This window comes from Phoenix dactylifera, chromosome 12 (assembly GCF_051530095.1).
Source record: "Phoenix dactylifera cultivar Ajwa chromosome 12, Ajwa_hap1_PhDact_Kaust_v1.1, whole genome shotgun sequence".
Lineage (NCBI taxonomy): Eukaryota > Viridiplantae > Streptophyta > Magnoliopsida > Arecales > Arecaceae > Phoenix > Phoenix dactylifera.
This window is the reverse complement of record NC_143201.1, coordinates 28,264,263-28,284,614: the sequence shown is the minus strand read 5'-3', so window position 1 is coordinate 28,284,614 and position 20,352 is coordinate 28,264,263. Positions and strand designations below refer to the sequence as shown.

Below are 20,352 nucleotides of genomic sequence, written 5' to 3'. Positions count from 1 at the left end.
CCCCAGCTGAGTCTAATGTAGAAATAGAAAATGGATCAAAAGACCGAGGCTTGATTCTCCACTCTCTCCCTCTTGAATGCATTGTGGATTGGGCCCGCAAGTGTGGTGTGCTGATTTTTGAAAATGAGGTCAGATAGGTTTGCAAAACTCTTACTATCTCTGGAGAAAGAGAGTGCTTCTTCTGTAGCTTGATGAGTTTGATACAAGGCAGTCCCGGAGTAATTATGTTCTCCTCTCTTTTGATACAAGGCAATCCCGGAGTGATTTTGTTCTCTTCTATGCTTGTTAGGATCGCTTCTGTTGTGCTTCCCCTGTTGTTGTCCAATGTTCTATTACCTGGTTTTTATTTGTGCCTCTCCGTCTCCCTTGTATTCCGCGTATGCACCTACTGTTGAATGCACAAAAATTAGATTGGCTCTTCTTGTGCTTTGGCTTTTCCTGTGTTGATGCAGAACACCTTCCTGTGTCTCATCTGGTGTTCTTATATGTTGATGGCTGCTTAATTTTTCTTATGTCGCTGATATGCTGGAACATGCGTGGTCTTGGAGACCTTGCCAGGAGAATGTTGGTCAAGGATTTTGTTGGTCGTTATGCTGTAGGTTTGCAAGAATCCAAATCGAGTAGCACTACCCCTGCTATCTTGAGATCGCTCTCCAGGGGTAAAGAAATATGAAATGAATTTGGTTAAGTGACAAGCAGACCATCGCATCCTACTTATTTGAATGTTTTGACTTATCATCGGCAGAGAGGATAAAAGATATGAAGGAGAGAGTTCCGGGCCACTCATGTTTATCGAAAGATAAATAGTGCTGCCGACTGGGTTGCCTCTTTTGCTGCGCACTATTCAGAAGAGTTCTGTTGGAAAAGTTCTAAATTTGCTTTCCCCTAAGTCGAGTTGACTTCTTCTTTCTGATTCTTATGGATGTACTCATACATGGATGGTGTGAGCTACCATTGTATAAAATTAAATGTACTCATACGTGGATGATGTGAGCTATCATTGTATAAAATTTTAGAAAAATAATTAAAAAAAAAGATGAGGGCGGGGGAAATTTAAAAAAAAAAAGAAGATGAGGGCTTTTTTTTTTTTGGGGGGGGGGGGGGGCGATCAACACAGTTTTTAGCGTGGGCTCCCATGTCCACTGAATCGTTGGGCATGCGTAACCTTGGGACCACTAATTTTGATTGACCTCTAACGGACAAACCAAGACACTTCCGTGTTTCTTCCGTTATCTCATTTAAAACATAGATAATTCTATACCAAATTAATTTAATAAGATTTGAAGGATTCGGACATGCCAACCACTGTCCTTTATGAAATGTACCTGTCAACTGTCAAGATGAGGTGTCCGCGCACGGATCTAGCCATAATGGTCGATACTACCAACCTTGTGGATTCCAAATCCACGTCTCCAACGTCGCAAGGGACCACCTATAATTGCATGGAGAAATCAACATATTGATACGCCCATACCATTCTGGAAATATAATCATCAATCTCCGGCGCCCTCCCTGATGTTCTCTCTTCTTTCCGATGTGATGTTCGAGGATGGAGTCTGCAACGTAGCCGCTAGTTAGCGTTTGAACTACCCACACTAAGAGGCGATGAGAACATATTACCACGTTTGGTGGCAAAACAAGTACATTCTGAAAGAAAAGCTGACGTTAAAATTATCACAGGGATGATGTAACCATAAGCACGATAACAATAAGTCATTCAATGAGAATACAGAGGTAGCACTTTATCATTAGATAATCACGAGGTCTCCTTACCTAACAAAAAAATATCCGTGCAAACCACTTTCCTCCAAATAATCACGAGGTCTCCAAATGGATGTCTCTTTTATAGCATCTGGTTCAAGCATTAAGCAAAAAATCCTTGATGTAATACACCTACGCTACTACGCATTCAATTATTCAAAAACCATCTATCTGGATGTATTCAGCTATATTCTCTGGTAGAGAAGTAGATAATCCTCCCACCGAATCTTGTATAGAAGAAATAAGGATTCACAAATACACATGCCAGTGGCCGGAGGCAGGAGGCTGGCGGTGTTGAGTCACCTGCATCGCCATGATCTTTTTCCAGAGGGTGTCACAACGCTCAACTCCTAACCTCCCAGAGTCATGAATCTCCTGATTACAACTCATTGAAATTGAAAGGAGCTGGACTCGAAAGCAAGAAAAATATGAACAGCCTCGTCATCAACTAAATTCTGGTAGCTCCTCGGTTATGTTGATGTACCATACAAATTCCCAATAATACCTGTCCCACGACCATTCCAAGGTCGAGGCATCCCCGGGTTAAGTATCACTGTCAAAGGCTGAAGTTGTGGCCAAAATAGAAATGCCAAGAGGTGAACGAAAGCTGATAAAAACTTGCCTCACAAGCATTCCAAGGTCTCATCATTTTAAAACTTTCCCTGGATTTATTGTCACTGCCAAAGGCGAAGGAGGTGCCAAAAAAATATGCTAATAGTCGAAAGAAAAATTCGCAACTTCTTCAGGTGATTGCACCCGATCTGAAAGACTGGTTCACGGGGCTCTTCAAGGATGCTGTTTCACCAGCTGCTACCAATCAAGAGAACAGAGAGAACCTCCACAAGTTGCTGAAGTAACTGATTTTATGGAAAGCATGATCAGCAAAGCCAGATGAATGAGCCACCCACAAATAACCTTGATCAATTGACATTCTACAATTTGTTCAGAGACTACAATGGGAATTCCAAGTTCGAACAGTCAATCAATCAAGATACATCACAAAGTACTTCACACAAAATCTGCATGTGAGTTGAAGCAATGCAACGTGATCAAGGACCAAGCTTCAAAGAAATCATGTGCCAAAATTCCATGGAATCAATCTTTTCCTTGGCCTCTAATTCCCCCTTTCAGCAACTCCTGCTTGTCTGGATCATGGAACAAAGACAAAATGTAATTCTTTTTCCCTTTTAAAACTTTTTTTAACAAAACATGGTTTCAGTCAGATCTCCTTTGGTTGCCTGAATCGTGTAAGTAACAAGAAGCTTGTAGCTGTATCTGCTATTTCTAATTCGCATCATGTACTTCCTGAAATTTTCATTTTCATGAATCATGAGAGCCTTGGACCATCATGTTAACGCGTTTATTAGCACTCTCTGCACGAAGGAGCTCACCTTTATATGCCATCTGGAAATATAACTAATTAATACACTACGCACGATCAATTTGCATAAGCATGCACCACAACTAGTGATTTCAAGAACATGAAACATTACCTCCATTTGACTGCTGTCAGGTGAGAACCATCGCATCAGAACACCAAGATGGATGACTGCAGGGATTAATTTGAACAGCAATGGAGTGGTTACCTGCAAAATTATCTCATAGTGAAGAACACGAGGATCTGAAATATCCTGTGTCAAAAAAGAAGAAGATAGTTGTTCTACTTCAGACATATTCACCTCATACAAGATGAACAGTCTCAAGTGATGGTTAAAAAAAAAAGAAGAAGAAGAAGAAGAAAGCCTTCACTAGACCATCAAACATGCTACTAGCAGTAGTCACTACACCTACTCAAAGTTTAACCATGTAACATGTTTCAAATAGGTTAAATAAAGGGCAACAAGCGTTACCAAACTAAGAGCAGTTGTCCCCAGCAGTAACAGGTATAGTTTACCCTGTGAAAAGCAATCAAACTTCTGGTTAGATGGTCTAGTTGAACAAGACACTTGAGCCATGAGATTAGCAGCAGTTGCAGTTTACCCCGTAAAAATCAATCAATTTCATATATACATGGACCAGTTGAACAAGACACTAGAAACATAAGCACTAATTTTACCAGAAAACAAGCACTATTCTGTATCTGATCCATGAATATCATACAAGATTCAACAGAGAAATTATTGCAGAATATAAACAAGTTCATGAAGTTGAATGGACTCAATCGACCGGCATAACATATTGCAGCAACTAGCTCCATTATACTAATTTGCCACAACACGTGAATGCTTGAAGCTTGATCAGTGGGACCCATAAGAGAGTGCTGGGCTCTAAGCCCCATAGCAAAAGGGGGCCATAACTGATTAGGAAATGTGGGGACTGGGGAATGTGTTGATTCATTTATTCTGCATGGACTGTCCAGATAACATTCCTTGTAATGAGTGGCAGCATTGGTGAATCACAGTATAGTCTAGTCTCTTTTACAGTAATATAGGTACAGACACATTAGCTTTACTAAGAAAGAATTAAAAATTGATGTAATAACCTCAACTAGATGAAGATTTGAAGCACGACTTAGAAGAACAAAAGAAAATTCTCCTATCTGTGCCAGAGACATGCCAACCTACAAAAGTGACAGTGAGATAAGGTTAAAAATAAATATTGAACAAGTCATAGTGTAAATATAACAACCAGGACAGGCAGTCTTACAAGAACTGATATCTTGTTACTGTAGCCAAATCCCCTGACAACCGCTGTAACCACTATGGTCTTTATAATGATCACCAAAATTACAGCTGCCAATAAAATATCCACATGGTTCCAGAGGAAATGGACATGAATAAGCATTCCAATGCTAGCAAGAAAAAGAGCAGCAAAGAAGTTACGAATGGGTTCGATCTGCAGAAAGAACAAACCTGAAATAAGAGAACATATAATGAATTATTATATATGAAGGTCTTTTGCTTCATTAATATAAATAAGATATGTTAAGAAACAAATGTAATGAGAAAAAAGCAAATGAAAACATCATATAAAATGAGCTTTAGTAATGAACTATTCTTAATAGCCCTGAAAGAGTCAAATTGCAGCACATCATTTTTTTTTATTGCATTTGCTCTACAACATAAAAGAGGCTAATGTGTATACTTAACCAATAAAGTCCAGCAGTCATGAGAAGTCAAAATTGTGATCAAAGATGTCTGCTTTTTAACCAAACAAGGACAGCATCATAGGAACATGGAGCCAGTGGTGCATCACTTAAACCTATTTACAGTTGGCAAAGAAGTCGACAAGTAATCCACAAGTTCTCCCTTCTTACCATGCCATCAACATGTGGAGAGGTTCTTTAGCAGAAGATATTTGATCCTTTTATGCTTTATCAAGCTCAGGCAGATGTATGACAACTATGTTTTCACTATTATCTGAGAAATGTAGTCATGATACAACACTACCATGATAAAACCAGACGTGGCAGCCAAACTTCAGGGTGATGTGACCATTATTTGTCAGCACAGAACTGACACACAAAGTAAGGTGCAAAATAATGTGCCCCAGAAAATGCCTTTTATGCATGTGCTTGTGCATCGACATTCTATTTTATATTTCTTGGTCAAGCCATATCTAAATATTTCCAATTTTTATCCCTTTCTAGACTACCTAATACAACAACAAAAAAAAAAAGAAGCAAACCCACCCTTTTGAAAACTTCCTTCCAATGTCTAGCAGGCGTAGATATCAGCAACACATTGAAAACATGATACACCATGCTACAGGATTGATATGGTGCATGCAATATTTTTTTCTCAATTAACCTGCAAACATAGAAATATTACCTTTCACAGATAGTTGAATTTCACAAATGGGACAGATCTCTTAGTTCAAGTCCCGAGGATGCTAAGGCTGAACCTCCAATCCTATAGTCAGGCAGGTAGAGGCACTCAAGGTAGTGGTCCAGTTGAGCCACCCAACAAAGCCAAGTAGAGGCATCTAGTGTAAGCTGCTCCTCAAATCAGAGAAAGAAAGGGTATTACAATTCCACTGTAGGGAGGGCATGAGGAGTCTGCACATTTTGATTCCGAGACCAACAAGCTCTCAAATGATTGGTTGCCCAATGATGATGAAAATGATAGCTCGAGCGATGATGCATTTGATGGCCAGAAAGGTGGCAACAAACATGGCATGCATGAATATGACAACCTCGTGGTATTCAATTCACCAATAAGAAGTGGTTCAATCATGCCACACAGGCAAAGTGCATGATTTGGTAGAACTCGCAAGAATACAATTGCATATAGAAGATGTACTCCTCGAGATCATTCAAGACATGGCCCTACTACTGCAAATGACCTTACATGAAGTAGGGTCCCTAGATGTATCGATATCCAAATTGTGTTTCACATAGCCAGGCTATGACCTGCATGAATATTCTTCATTTGAGGCATCATATTTGAGTGGCTACTACCTTCCACAGCCCCAGACAGCTTATAGGACAGATTTTGCTCTATTGCGAAATTTGGATGGCCTATTCCATATCAGATAGAGGATCAATATCAAGGTGACTAACCAGCAAGCGCAGATTAGGGGGATGCAGGGATATGTGGTAGATTGCCTAAAAAGTTGGAGTAATATCCTAGGTCTGGACTCTGATCACGATCCCAGCATCTGCAATAGACAGACACTCCACAAAATCCTTGAAGCCTGTACATATTTTGTACTTTAAGTCCATTTGTTATATTGTAGGTATATTCAACTATATGCACTCATGCATTCAATTATATATAGGTCTGAAAGGCATATTTGTGAACACTGTGGATATCATTTGAAAATGAATAGTTCAGATAAAATCAAACTTTTGATTGATCCAAGAACTTGGGATCCTATGGATGAAGATATGGTCTCTATGGACCCATTAAATTTCATTTAGAGGAGTAACCCCATAGAGATCATACTAATTCTTATCAAAGAAAGACAAGCTTAACTGAAGCTATTCAAACAGGCATAGATCAATTAAATAGTGTTCCCATAGCAATTGGAGTTATGGATTTTCAGTTCTTAGGAGGCAGCATGGGATCCGTAATAGGTGAGAAAATCACCCATTTGATTGATTATACTACTAATCAATCTCTACCTATCATTATCGTGTGAGCTTCTAGAGGAGCGCACATGCAAAAAGTTTGAGTTTGATGCAAATGGCTAAAATATCTTCTGCTTCATATAATCAGCATTCAAATAAAAAGTTATTCTATGCATCAATCCTTACATCTCCTACAATTGATGGAGTAACAGCCAATTTTGGTATGTCGGGAGATGCCATTGTTGCCAAACCTAATGCCTAAATTGTATTTGCCGGTAAAAGAGTAATTAAACAAACACTAAATAAGATAGTAGCCAATGGTTCACAAGTGGCTGCATTAATTGTATTTCAATATCAAAATCTTGAGTTTAAACAACCACATTTATTAAAATAGTAACTAAAAACAAAAAAAATAAAAAAATAAAAAAGAAAATGGTGTGCCGGTTAGATGACCGGTTCACTATGTCGTATCGTATTGGTCACCGACGGGTATGGCCACATGCCCTTCTTGTTGCCTCCTTAATACCCCATTGTCCCGATAGCCAGTTCCCCACTTTAAACTTTTTAAGTGGCATTGCTATTTCACATTGCTCTCACTACATCCTAAACTTCCATACATGTACAGACACCTTAATTTATCCATCATGTCTTTCAATTCAGGTACCCATCTTTCTTCATTGCTTACTCTCCACCTACATCTTCCTACTCCCTGCTATTCACATTACCCTACCTGCATCCAATATACGTCTAAGAGGAAATTTTTTCTTGTTGCCAGCCTCATCCTTGGCTCCCTCCAATATCAGTATCTGACAGAACCATCTATTCCTACAGAATTCATCTCCTTCCCACATTCCAATTGGAACACCAACTTAAAGGTGCCATATGCCCTCCCCGTCGCCTCCATAACTTTGGCATCACAATCATCTCAACCTTCTACTCATCCACAACTTTTCCAATGATTGTTACCCATACATTTCTGACCACATTATTGTTGCAACCTAAACAACCATATCCATCGTAGGAGGTTGTCGCCAACTCTTCACTTCAATTTTCATCACTGTAGAAATTCTCACCTCCACACCAACACCCCTCCTCCCCCCTTCCCCCCCCCCCCCCCCCCCCCCCCCCCCAACCAAAAAAAAAAAAACCAAAAGACTCCACAAAACTCCCCAAAAAAAGAAAAAAAGAAGAAGAAGAAAAAAAATTTCCCAACCTACTCATCCAAATTCACCTCCCCTAATACTCCACCCCCTCCCCCAGTGCACACATAAGTGTTGTTGGAAAAAAGATTCTACACTCTCCTCCTCTGCCTCCTTTCCTGCCCTTTGTCCTTCCACGCCACACCTTTGCTCCTTCCACACCACACCTTTGCCAACAAAGCTTGCAGCCATCAAAATCTTCACCACTGTCACCTAAACTACAATTGACAATTGGGTCCAAACTCTTGCTTCTCTCTCTCTCTTTTCTACCCCAAGGTTCGCAATCTCGGTATTGTACCCCATACTAATAATATGCTGGTATAATGTCAATGCACCCAGTATGGGGGTCAGTCAGTTTGGCATATTGAGACTCAGTATGCTCCCCACACTGAGTTTTGGTTCAGTACCACTATGGTATGCTATGTACAGTATATACACCAATACAACAAACCTTGCTCCCCACCCCCTCTCCCTCCTAGATACATTCCTTTCTGAACAGGCAAAACCCTATGCTTTGTCTTTTTTTCCTTTTGCCTTCCAATTTCCTATCCTAGTTTTCCTAGCAAGATCGTTCTAACATTCACCTAATGTTGGGCCTTGAATAAAGGATAATGTTATTTCATAGATGTTTGCACAGAAACTTTTATGCAAGTGTAACATCAGTAATCCCAACTGTACATGTTCACTATTCACCTTTCCTTATGCATAATGTTATAGATAAGTAAATAAGGTGGCCTCGCAGGCTACGCTTATGAAATCTTAAGCCCCCAAATTTTTTCAATGCAAGCATTAAGAAGATACCATCTTATTTTCTTTGTTTTTGCTTGGATTCTTTTTTGACTTCTAAAAATCTCGTCTTTTTCTATTGGATTTTTTTTTTGTAAATGTTAACTTATGATGACTATAGCTTTTAACTGAAGAATCGATAGTTTGATAATATGTTACATTGTTGCCAATTTTTTTTTCTTTTATTTTTCTTCCCTTGAATAGTGAAAAGTAAGCAAAGCCATTTGCTTTTGCCCTGCTAATTTGCTAATTATGTTGCACAATAAGTTGGATGTGATAACACAAAATTGATGCATTTTGGAAGTACAAAAAAAACGAAAGTAACATTCTAGACAACGACACACGGACATCAAAATACAGTCTTTTCAAAGTAATATTGCCAAGTATCCTAGACAGAGAAGTTTACAATACAGTACTTCATACATTATAGATTTGTAGAAGCTGTATAAGATAATCAGAAATACTAGAATATATTAATCACTAGAATGAAGTTTGAAAACGAATTTTAAAGAATTATTAATTTTCATGAAGTCATTAATATTTTCTTTGAAACATGTATCTATTGGTTTCATTTTTGAAACAGGCGCTTCTACTTTATCACGTCTTCATCCTGCTCAAGTAAAAACTAGAGCCGTAAGATCATGAGATCTAGATTGGACAAATGGTTTTCACCAGAGAAAATGGATCCAAACAAAGTTTGAGCCCAATCATCATAAATAAAACCGAGGTATTAGATGACTTTTGAGATATTTGACCAATATAAGAGGCAATATCACTCTTTGTTTCCAAGATCCAGCTTATGTTCAAAACCAAATGTTTGCACTGATCAATGTTGAGAAACCATGGAGGAAAATCAACAGAAACTGACAGTGCTAACTGAAAGTGCTGGAGATGTGAGCGTTATTAAAGGATTCAGCTGACAAGCCAGAAGCTGAAGCTTCTAGAATAAATGGAAGTGGCTTTAGAACATCAGAGGGAAGAACATTCTGCACGCCCAACATCTAAGGAGCCTGTGCAGATAGATGCAGGTGCAAACAATTATATATCAAAAATATAAGACAGAAGATCAAGCAAGAACAATACAATATGTCGCTTGGTAGACATACTTAGTGGGCATTCGTTTCACTACTGCCTATAAAGCTTCCGTCTAATGTTTTATTTTCAAGTGGATCCTAGTTCAGATATATCAAGAGAAAGTATCAAGCAGTTAATGTTCCTGTTGATAAGTTGCCGTGACAAATTTCAAAGACAAGGTTTTAAAAACCAGTATCAGTCCTCGTATCGATTTTTTGTCAAAACAGTACAATACTGGGTACCGACACATGGTACTAGCCTGCATCTTGTACCGACACTGTATACTGGTGCCATTTTCTGCCAGAACAGTATGGTAACATTGGTACTGCTCGTACCATCCTACTCTGGCAGTTTGGTCAAAGATGTAACTAACAGCAAAACAAAGTCTCAGTTCAAGCATACCAATACCTAAATATCTTGTTTTTTCCTGGTAATTATGCCTATTAACAGCTAACCTACACAAGGTTCAGATGAACAAAATGTACAACAATATAAGAAATAAATCAGTATTATCATCAGGAATATCAACGATGTTTATAATAGAAAACAGTCTAACTTGTTCAAGGGTATGATGTGAAAGATCAGTTGTTGATATCATCACACCAGCAGCGAATGAACCCAATTCAAGACTCAGGCCCAACTTGTCACTACACTGAGAAGAAAGATTCCAGATAAAAGTTATTATGGTAAGAGCATTATGAATTTGTTTAGCTGGATGCTATACAGATTACATAAGAAATATTCCCAGTATGTAAAAAAATTGCCTAATCAAGTTCAAAAATCAAAAACTACAAGAGTTTAAAGTTCATATCTAATTTGATACCTGAGGGAAAAAAAAGAAAACAGATATCCTGATGAGTAAGGCTGAGAAATATATGCTCATATCATCAAAAAAAAAAAGAGAGAGACATACGGTCATAAATTCTAATCATATAATTTGTTTACCATACATAATATATCAATCCTTTGTCACCCTTGCAGATGGAGAGAAACTTTTCTATAAAATCATTTTAAGGTTCTTATTCAAACCACACTCTAGAGTGATAATCCATTTCGTTCTCAAGTATATAAGAGTTTTAAGGACATTTTGGTCCTGCTTCAAAAGTGCTTTTGTGCGAAAAAGTAGTTCCTTAAAAAAAAGTGTCTAGTAATATCATCTGAAAAGGGCTTATACAAGAAGAAAAACTCAAAAGGTGCTTTTAGGAGAAGTTAGAAAACCTAAATCAGCTAAATGTTTTATTGCGAGATCACCGTATATCCTAGTTCACAAACATGTTAGAATAGCCAAATCAGTTCTTTAAGTCTTTCACTCTAATGATATGACACAATAAAGATGTTGGCTCCCAATATATTTTAAAGTCCAAGTCCAGCCACATCATTTACTCAACCATAGATAGCATATTGCTCCAACTGCCACCCAGCAGGTAAAGAGAACTTTCAAGGCATTCAACAACTTTATTTCATATACAGACAAAACTATTTGCTCAAATTCAAGGTCTGTCCTCAAGAATCACAAATATTATGGACGATAAAAAAGATAAACGACTATTAGTGTAAGACCCCAGAAAATATTGGTTTAGAAGGGTGTATCAACATTTCCAGATAGAGCCAGTGCTTGAAGTTTTTGGCTCTGTATTCAAATTTTTTTAAAAAAATTACAGAAACAAGAAAAAAGAAAAAGCAAAGGAAAGAAATTTCGTTTTGAAGATTGTAGAACACAACAAGGCAGCAGGGAATATGTAGAAAGATATGATGGGTTACGGAACCTGAAAGTGCCATAACTGATTCTTGAAAAGCAAACTCTGGTATCATGTCCTGAGCCACACTACCTTTAAAGCAAAGTTGGGGAAAAACCAAAAAATAACACAACTAAATTCTAAATTACAAAAGCTACAATCAATTAATTAGGTTTTGGCACTATGAAATGTATTAGATTTTAGAAGAAAACTATAATTTTATTGAGAAACATCTTAATTTTAAGTACTAATTCTCTATAAAACTATTGACAATGTAACATGAAATGTATACAATACAACTTAAACTATTCAAGGTACAGGCAGAAAGGTATAGAGGAAGCCAAATACTGGAAGTCACCAGATACAAACCCATGCTACAAGTAAACAGAATGCAACAGATGCCAACTGATAGAGTTCCTTGGTCTGCACAAATAACATGCTAGTCAGAACATTAAATGCAACATGAAACTCGTGTGCAAAAGAAGACATATTTAACAAGATTACTGCACAGAAAAATTTGCGTATCATAAAAACTGCCCAGCAGTCAATATACCTGGGACTGAGATGAAAGACTAATCATCAGATTGAGAAACCAAGGCACACAAGTTCGTGATAGTATGGATAGAACAGCCAGGAACGTTAATAGCAAAATCAACCTGGGGAAAGGTTTCCACAGTTGTAGCTATCAACACAAATCTCTAGCTAAAGCACTTGCAGAATCTAGCGAAACAGAAAGAGATTGACCAATTAAATATCTATTTAGCTCCATAAAAAATTTGAAGATGCATTTCTAGTGAAACCATGTTGTGCATTTCTAACCTACAACACTGACTATAAATACTTTGAAGTTGTATTAGATACCTCGATTACTAAAAAAAAGTTCACCAGACATGCCCAATGGGCAGTGGCAGCTTTCAATTTACTTGTTCGAATCTACCATTTTAGAAGTTCTTGACATGCCATCCTTTCACATGAGTTGAAGTTCCTAATGGACCTACAAAGTGCAAAATCTTACTAGTTCTTGCATTTATTGTGGTAAAAAATATGTGCCACTAGTACAGACCATAACTATAACCCACTTCTATCAAGCACAATAGATATGTCCCTGAATCCGATTGGATAAATAAGAGTCCACACTTATCATTTAAGATACAGTTAAGAGTTCCTACAATTGTCAAATTTAACAGCAACAGCTCGAATTCACACAAGGGTTCCAACAGTAAAAAGGTTAGCGAGCAAAATTGAGTGAATAATATGGCATGAGCACCCCAAGAATACCTTTTCAAGGTTGCTAGGATATCGGTACTAAATTTCAGAAGCAATCTTCATCATCACTCAAATATGGAAAGATAGCAAAGAAGTAATTAGAACTGCAGGCAGAAGAGTTTTAGGAGGACTCTCTGCTCCAAGCCACATGTTATCCGAACAGGTTAGCGATTGCAGATGATTTTTAGGAAGAAATCTATTGAATATCCTTGCATTACTCCCAATTCCATGCCCTGATAAAAAGGGTGGAGGGGAGACATTAGGTTGACAACCAGTTATCAGAAAGAATGGCAAATTATGAACAAGAATCTGTATTTGATGTTGTCTAAGCTAGGGTTATTTAAGAGAGAACATCAATGGTAGCGTAAATAGTAATGCTTGCCAAATGAGGATTTATACGTCCCATAATAAACCACTTCTTTTGCGTGGAGAACAGGCATATCATCCTCGTTGTAGGATTTGGTACTTCGTTTTCAACCTCTTCTTTTGGCTGCTCGGTTTGCTGTAGATAAAGAATTGTTTTGTCTTGATTGGCCATAAACTAGGCATTTCAAGAAGTAAAGCAACTTTTTGCACTTAAACTGGAATGAGCCTACATGGTAGAGTAATTTATTCCAGAGTAAAGAAGGATCAGAGTAAATTAATCCATTTACACAATTACCTTATTCCAAAACCAAACACAGCTTTAGATACTAATTGTCGCTTGAGCATGTAATGTCCCTAAGAAGCTTTAAGTGCTTTAAATCACTTAGTAGAAAAATTAATAAGCAACACCGAGTACTTGAATCAAAGATTTCATCATTACACTGCTTAAATAGTTAGCAACTTTACTATATACTAATATGACATTCTTTGGTGTGCTTTTTAATAAGAATACATGACTACATATGCAAATGTACAATTTTGTTAATTTACAGGAATTCTAAAATTTAGTACTTACCTCTCTGCATAGGCACTTTGCCTAGGCCTTCAAAGAGGTGAATGCCCAGAACGACCAAGGAGATTTGATAACCATGTTTAATTCTATTGAAACTAGCGGTGGTGATGATACAAAAGAAATTATTTTCAAAGCTTCGTTACAAGCCTAGCAAGATGAGATCACCGGTTTCAAAGTATCCATATATATTTATGGGCACAAAAGGGGCAGAATACCAATAGGTTTGTAAGCAAGGTTTGAAAAACCAACTGTACTGCACTACGATACAACCCGCACCAAGTCGTATTAAGGGCATACCCTAGCATACCGCACCGTGATATTTCAAACCTTGGATAAACTGTACTGCAGTAACATACCAACATGGGACCAGCAGGATCCTATATTGCAGTACTTCAAACCTTGTTTGTAACTAAATGAGGATCCATGTCAACTCTGCGATATTTCTACAGCCAGCTGCAAGTATGACATTGGGGTTTCTTCTTCTATTAGAAACTGGGAATGGATACACATTCAAAATAATTCATGAAAAAGTAACAATGATGAATCATGCCATTGTTATTATAAACCTACTGAACTTTTGAATTCTTAAGAAATTGATAAGTTTTAATCTTAAACAAAATTATTTGTCTCGCAAGAAATAATAAGCTTTGGATAAAGAATCTCATCAAAGAAATTAACAAATAAACAAGTTTATCCCATGAAAGTACATAAAGCTCCCAACAACCACAAACCTATGTAATAAGGCTACCATTTCTGCTATAATTAAATGCGAAGTAATCATCATAACAAGGACAATGCAAAATAGATAGTAATGGCTGACTATACCACACACATTTTAAGATGAATTAAGATGAATCTCACCCAACCATTCAAGCTCTAAAAATCAATATAATAAGATTAAGAGATGTCAACTTCAGGATTCAGAAAGATGAATGTGCTGGTGAAGGTGCTCAGTATATTATAGACAATAGTATCATAAAGAATCTTCTAAAAGAATCACTTAAGCAATTAAAAAAAGATGTAAACAAGGATGCTTCACTCACAACTTGGTCATTGAAATAACTCCTTGAAGAACACCAGATGTGCCACCCAAAACTGGAAGTAGTGCAAAGAGCAAGCCAACAGCACAATCCTACAGTGTAGAAATTTCATTCAAAGACAAGATATATAGTTCTAATGTGTCAACAATTTCAAAGAGATATCTATCCCATGACCGTTTGAATTTAATTTGTAACAGTGTATCCATAACTTAAAATATCATGGGCCTTGCACCTAAGTGTGAAACACAAAGGACTCAGTTGTGGAAAACATATTACCTGGAGTATGAGGGTGCCAACTGTGACTTGACCATGAAGGGCAATAATACCATTTCTCTCCATTAAGAACTTCAAAACCTGTTCATCAATCACACATATACGTTCCATTAGAGTTTCTGAATGACGGGTGCTTCAGGACTGAGAGGTAGTCCCTAACAAATGATCAACCAAACAAAAATCCATGTTACACATATACGAGACAACTCTGTGGATTCAAGGTATGATCCATCATATTGAGTAAAATGTATGGTCAAAGCATGGTGTTAACCCTCTAAACAGGTGCGAGACTTTTTGAAAAGGCATCTCTAACAAGAAAGGAGCCTACAATCAAGCCTAGAAAGTTAATTGGAATGAAGGGAGCTTACCTCCTTAATTAGATAGCTTAGGCTCACGAAACAGGAAGCAACCCTCCAAGGTTCCGCGAAGAAGAGATATATTAGCGTAGAAGACTATCGAACATCTCCAAGTCCTATATCATAAGAAAGCCCACCCTAAACCAAGTAACCAAGCTGAAACAGGCTGAAGCCTACATAAAGGTAAAGCCCAGGCAAGAAATCAAGGGGCGTAGTCTCTAGAGCAAAGTACACCAAACTGGGCAGTCCAAAACCCAAAGACTTGGGGTGGTCAGGACAGTTCGATCCCTTAAAACTCTCTCAAGCTCTCCCCCCCCCCCTTCTCTTCTGCCATGATCGGAGCTTCGAAGCTCCACAGTGTGCATCGTCGCTACTCAGTCGCTCATCTCGCTCCTCTTCAATGTCGATCGATGCGTGATAAGCCCCTCCCCTCCCTCTCTCACCCTCTCTTCCCCTCCCTTTCTCCCCCTCCGTCTCTCTCTTCCTCCCTCTCCTTCTCCCTCTTCCCTCTCTCTCAATGTTTCAGTACGCCCTGCAGCATATTACAGGATAGACCCATACCGTACCAAACTAGTTGCCAGCCAAACAAACCTCAATATCGGTTTGACAGACTCTTTGAGATTTCCACATACATACTGTTGGATAAGATTCGGTTGCACAAAAGATTCATGTCGACAACTTTGTTTGTACCTGTGCACATAAGCCTGCAAGAAACTTTAGGACTTCCATACTCATATTTTGGAAATTGAGTAGGGCTACAGTTGCATTTTTTCATCATAACCTTCTCGTATTTAGAAGTTTCAAGGGCATGCAAAGCCCACCTACCACAAGGCACAAATCCGACCCTCAACAAAAGTGTAAGTGTGCCTCTACCATAAAAGCAACTAAAAAATTGGTTAACTCTTGTTGGCCATGATCATAGTTTCTTCAGGAATGTTGATCCAGCAAAGTATGGGAAGAATCATCATTATATACGCATATATATATATATATATATATATATATATATATATATATATATATATATATATATATATATATATATATAATTTACATAAATGTGCATATGCACAACCATCATACTACATTTATTCATCATAATGAGGGCTCCAACTAGTTCAGTTGATGAAGTCACTAGGGTTTGGGTACCATTGACCTAGGTTCGAGTCCCACCTTCACCTTGATTTAAGTCGAACTTCCCCCCATCTTACTTCTTAAAAAAGAAAATCCATATTATTATTTAAATATTGACTATGTTCATATATCAAAGAAAGAAATGTTTGATTCATCTTCATAATAGTGCACACGCACACAACCAAAATTCATGTTCTCTCTTAAATAATGATTATGGTGATAAATCAATGCAAATAAATGCCCAACTCATCTTTATCATGAAATTCTAACCAAATTTAGAAAAATACCACAGCTGTTGAAGACATAGACAAGAACACGCCAACAAACACCCCCTCAGAAGTCTTGCCCCCACATAACTGCAATAGAGGAAAACATGCTTAATTTGTCATTATTCGCACATTTTGAGTAATAGTGAATGCTCGTAAGAAAAATAAAGGGGATAACAATGGGTGAGCATGTTTTCAATGCATATATACACAACATGTATAACAAGATGCATGTGCAACGAGCTGGAATGCTGCATATTCCAAAGATTTGAAAAGATGCGCTAAATTTAACTCATAAAGCCTATGGTACTAATTTTTATATCCTAGGCAAGAGATGTCAACAATACTAAGCGGACAACGTGAACAAGCCCTTATTTCTATTGATAGTAATCATTGTTAGTTTACAAATAGATGTGTTAAATTTAACTCACAAAGCCTATGGTACTAATCTTTATATCCTAGGCATGAGATGTCAACAATACTAAGGCCCCATTTGGCAAAGCTGCTGGCAGTAGAGTTTTTGAAAATAGAGCTTTTTGAAGTAGAGCTTCTATAAAAAGCTATTTGCTATTTGGTAACTACATTTCTAAAGTGCTGTGGAACTTTAATATATGTTTGGTAAACAAACTGAGAAAGTACTTTTGGTATGACAAAATGACCATAAAGGACATTGTATAGTATTATACAACAGAGTATAATAAAATATAATATGTATTAATACATAAATATATGATATAGTATAAAATTACTGTAATGTAATATAATATTATTATAATATATTAATATAATATTGTATATTATAGTTGTTGGGGAATGCGGTTTTCCCCCCAGAACATAGTAACCTCGCCGCTAGAAGACCGCATGGCTGCCGACCTTGGACGACCAAGGTCGGCGCCCGACCTCGGAACGCCCGACCTCGGAACGTCCGACCTGGAGAGTTTCCGACCTCGGAGGTCCGTCCTTGTCGCCCACCTACCACAGCCGTACCCTTCCGAGGTCCGGCCGAGGGCCATATCCTGCCACTGCCCCAGCATTTATTACGCATGATCTCCGCAAACCCACGGTTCACTCAACAATTAATGCGCATCTCCGGCTCACTCAACAATTAATGCGCATGGCTCCTATTATCTACGGATCCTCAGCTCTCCACGACAAACCAGCTTAGCAGGGTCCTGTCGGCCGTGACAAGTCTCTGACCCCGGCCTCACCTCCGACATCAATGCAATGATTCACCCGATCGCGTGCCAGCTCAAGTCGTACGACGGCCTCACCTCCGACATCAATGCAATGATTTACCTGATCGTGTGCCAGTCCAAGCAACATGCCGAGTCGTACGACGGTCTCGTCCTATCACATCACAGGTAATCCGACCTCCCTATAAAAGAGGGCCCTCGCTTCTCAAGGGGGGAGGGGATAGACGAAACTCTGAAAAACTTCTCTCCTTTCTCTTTTAAACACAGTTTCTCCCTCTGACTTAAGCATCGGAGGGCCGGCGCCGGAAAACCCGGCCACCGGCTTTTCTGCAGGCATCCCGACGGAGGACGCCGCTCGCTGACGGACCGCCACTCTCCTATGTCCACCGACCGCTCCCCCTCCTCAATCGACGACCGCCCCCGGGTTCAATTTCCAGCAACAGTTGGCGCTAGAGGAAGGGCCCGAGTCGCGATCATGAAGTTGAGAAGTAAGGGAGCCTCTAACATTTTCCGGCGTCCCCCACAGAGTCCTGGACACTCCGTTCAGAATTCGCCTACTCCGGCTGACCCGGTTCCTCAAGTCCAGCCGGAGCAATTCAATGCCCTGGTGCAGCAAGTCCAGGCCCTGACCGCTGCCGTCCAAGGTCTGCGGCGCGAGGAGGCCTTACCAACGCTCCCCCCACAGGCCCAGATCTTGCCGGAGTTTCCTCCCAACGGCCCGATTCTCCAAAGCCAGAATCTTCATGGCTCCTCCAGGGCCAACAACGAAGGGCGGGCCTCCCCCCAGAGAGAGCTGCCGGGGGAAGGTCTCAACAGAAGACCCCAACCCTCTGAAGCCGAGTCAGCCCCAGACCGCCGTGAGCCGGAGCAAACCACGGTGACGATTCCTCGGGTTGGGGAGCTCGACAGAAAAGTCGAGCACTTGGAGCGCCAGATCGAAGCGCTCCACAGCAAGAAGGCAAGACAGGAGGGAGATTTTGAATTTACCACCAAGTCCCCCTTCTCCCGCCAGATCGAGGATGAGCCGGTCCCCACGAGGTTCAAGATGCCTCAAGTGGAGCCCTACAGCGGAGTCACCGACCCCCTCGACCATTTGGAGAGCTACCGAGCTCTCATGGCCCTGCAAGGATCCTCAGAGGCCGTACTTTGTAAGGCCTTCCCGGCGACTCTTCGAGGGACAGCTCGGCTTTGGTTTTCTGGGCTAAAGCCGAGCACGGTATCTTCCTTTGAGCAACTCGGCAGGCAGTTTGCTACCAATTTTGCTGCCAGCCGAAGCCAGCGACGGACGTCGGACTCCCTCCTGGATATCAAGCAGAAGGAGGGGGAATCCCTCAAGGAGTATCTGAACCGCTTTACCGCCGCCACGTGGGAAGTCCGCGAGCTGGACCAGTCAATAGCCATGTCGGCTCTAAAGACTGGGGCTCGCTCTTATCGATTCCTCTTCTCTATCGAAAAGAGCTTCCCGGCCAACTTCACCGAGATGCTGGCCCGAGCTCGGAAGTACGCTAAGGCCGAGGAGGCTATCGCCTCCAGGCGGGGTGTGATTGAACCAGCCTCAAGGAAGCAGAAGAAACGCCGCGAGGAGCGCGGCCGCCAAAGAAACCGATCCCCCGCCGAGAGAAGAACCTCCCCCGACTAAGAAGCCCGCCTCGACAGCGAGGACAGCCTCAACGGAGGACCCCGCCTCAGCCAAGGTCCCCACCGCGGCCTCGGACATACCCGGGGAGGTACGAGAATTACACCCCTATCAATGCTCCCCGGGCCGAAATTCTGATGGAAATCGAAGGTCGGGACTTCTTCCGACCTCCGCCTCCTATGCGGGATACAGGAGTTCCCCGCAATCCCAGGAAGTACTGCCGCTTCCACCGAGACCGCGGGCACGACACGGAGAATTGCTTTCAGCTCCGGGATGAGATAGAGGCGCTTATTCGCCGCGGAGTACTCAATCGGTTCGTAAGGAACCGACGTGAGGAAAGAAGGCCAGTAGAAAATGCCCCACCGTCCGAAAATCCGGATGACAACAGGCCTATCGCCGGCACCATCAATGTAATCGGAGGAGCCTCAGCAGGAAGATCAGCCCAAGAAGGAACCTCCCTGAAGCGCCCGCGTACCGCTGAAGTCATTTCGTTCTCGGACGTAGACTTGAAAGGGGTTGAGACCCCCCACGATGACGCTGTGGTCATCTCCATGATTGTAAATAAATTTGATGTAAAACGTGTCCTAGTTGACAATGAAAGTTCAGCCAACGTTTTGTACTACCATGCCTACCAAAAAATGGGGTTACCAGAAGGACAGCTCCGGAAAATTAATACCCCACTGG

General features: G+C 40.2%; 1 protein-coding gene across 9 annotated transcripts in view; it reads right to left on the bottom strand.

Annotated features, from left to right (window-relative positions):
• Positions 1 to 2,657: 2,657 nt before the first annotated feature.
• LOC103710274 (K(+) efflux antiporter 6-like) overlaps positions 2,658 to 20,352 on the bottom strand; it is a 33,097-nt gene continuing 15,402 nt past the window's right edge. Inside the window, exons 10-21 of one of the 9 annotated variants that reach the window (XR_015971628.2) lie at positions 16,861 to 16,929; positions 15,087 to 15,164; positions 14,814 to 14,902; positions 12,121 to 12,223; positions 11,937 to 11,990; positions 10,388 to 10,483; positions 5,532 to 5,695; positions 4,408 to 4,613; positions 4,244 to 4,321; positions 3,612 to 3,656; positions 3,250 to 3,347; positions 2,658 to 3,066 (exon numbers count right to left, since the gene is read on the bottom strand). Coding sequence is in view for 5 of the 9 variants with exons in the window: in XM_088707941.2 (XP_088564067.2) it covers positions 2,961 to 3,066; positions 3,250 to 3,347; positions 3,612 to 3,656; positions 4,244 to 4,321; positions 4,408 to 4,596; positions 10,388 to 10,483; positions 11,937 to 11,990; positions 12,121 to 12,223; positions 14,814 to 14,902; positions 15,087 to 15,164; positions 16,861 to 16,929 (1,005 nt within the window). In the remaining 4 variants the exon portion in view is untranslated. Of the gene's footprint in view, positions 3,166 to 3,249; positions 3,348 to 3,611; positions 3,657 to 4,243; positions 4,322 to 4,407; positions 4,614 to 5,531; positions 5,696 to 10,387; positions 10,484 to 11,936; positions 11,991 to 12,120; positions 12,224 to 14,813; positions 14,903 to 15,086; positions 15,165 to 16,860; positions 16,930 to 20,352 lie in introns of all 9 variants that reach the window. The other 8 variants (XR_015971629.2, XR_015971630.2, XR_015971631.2 and 5 more) reach the window with 8 other exon arrangements.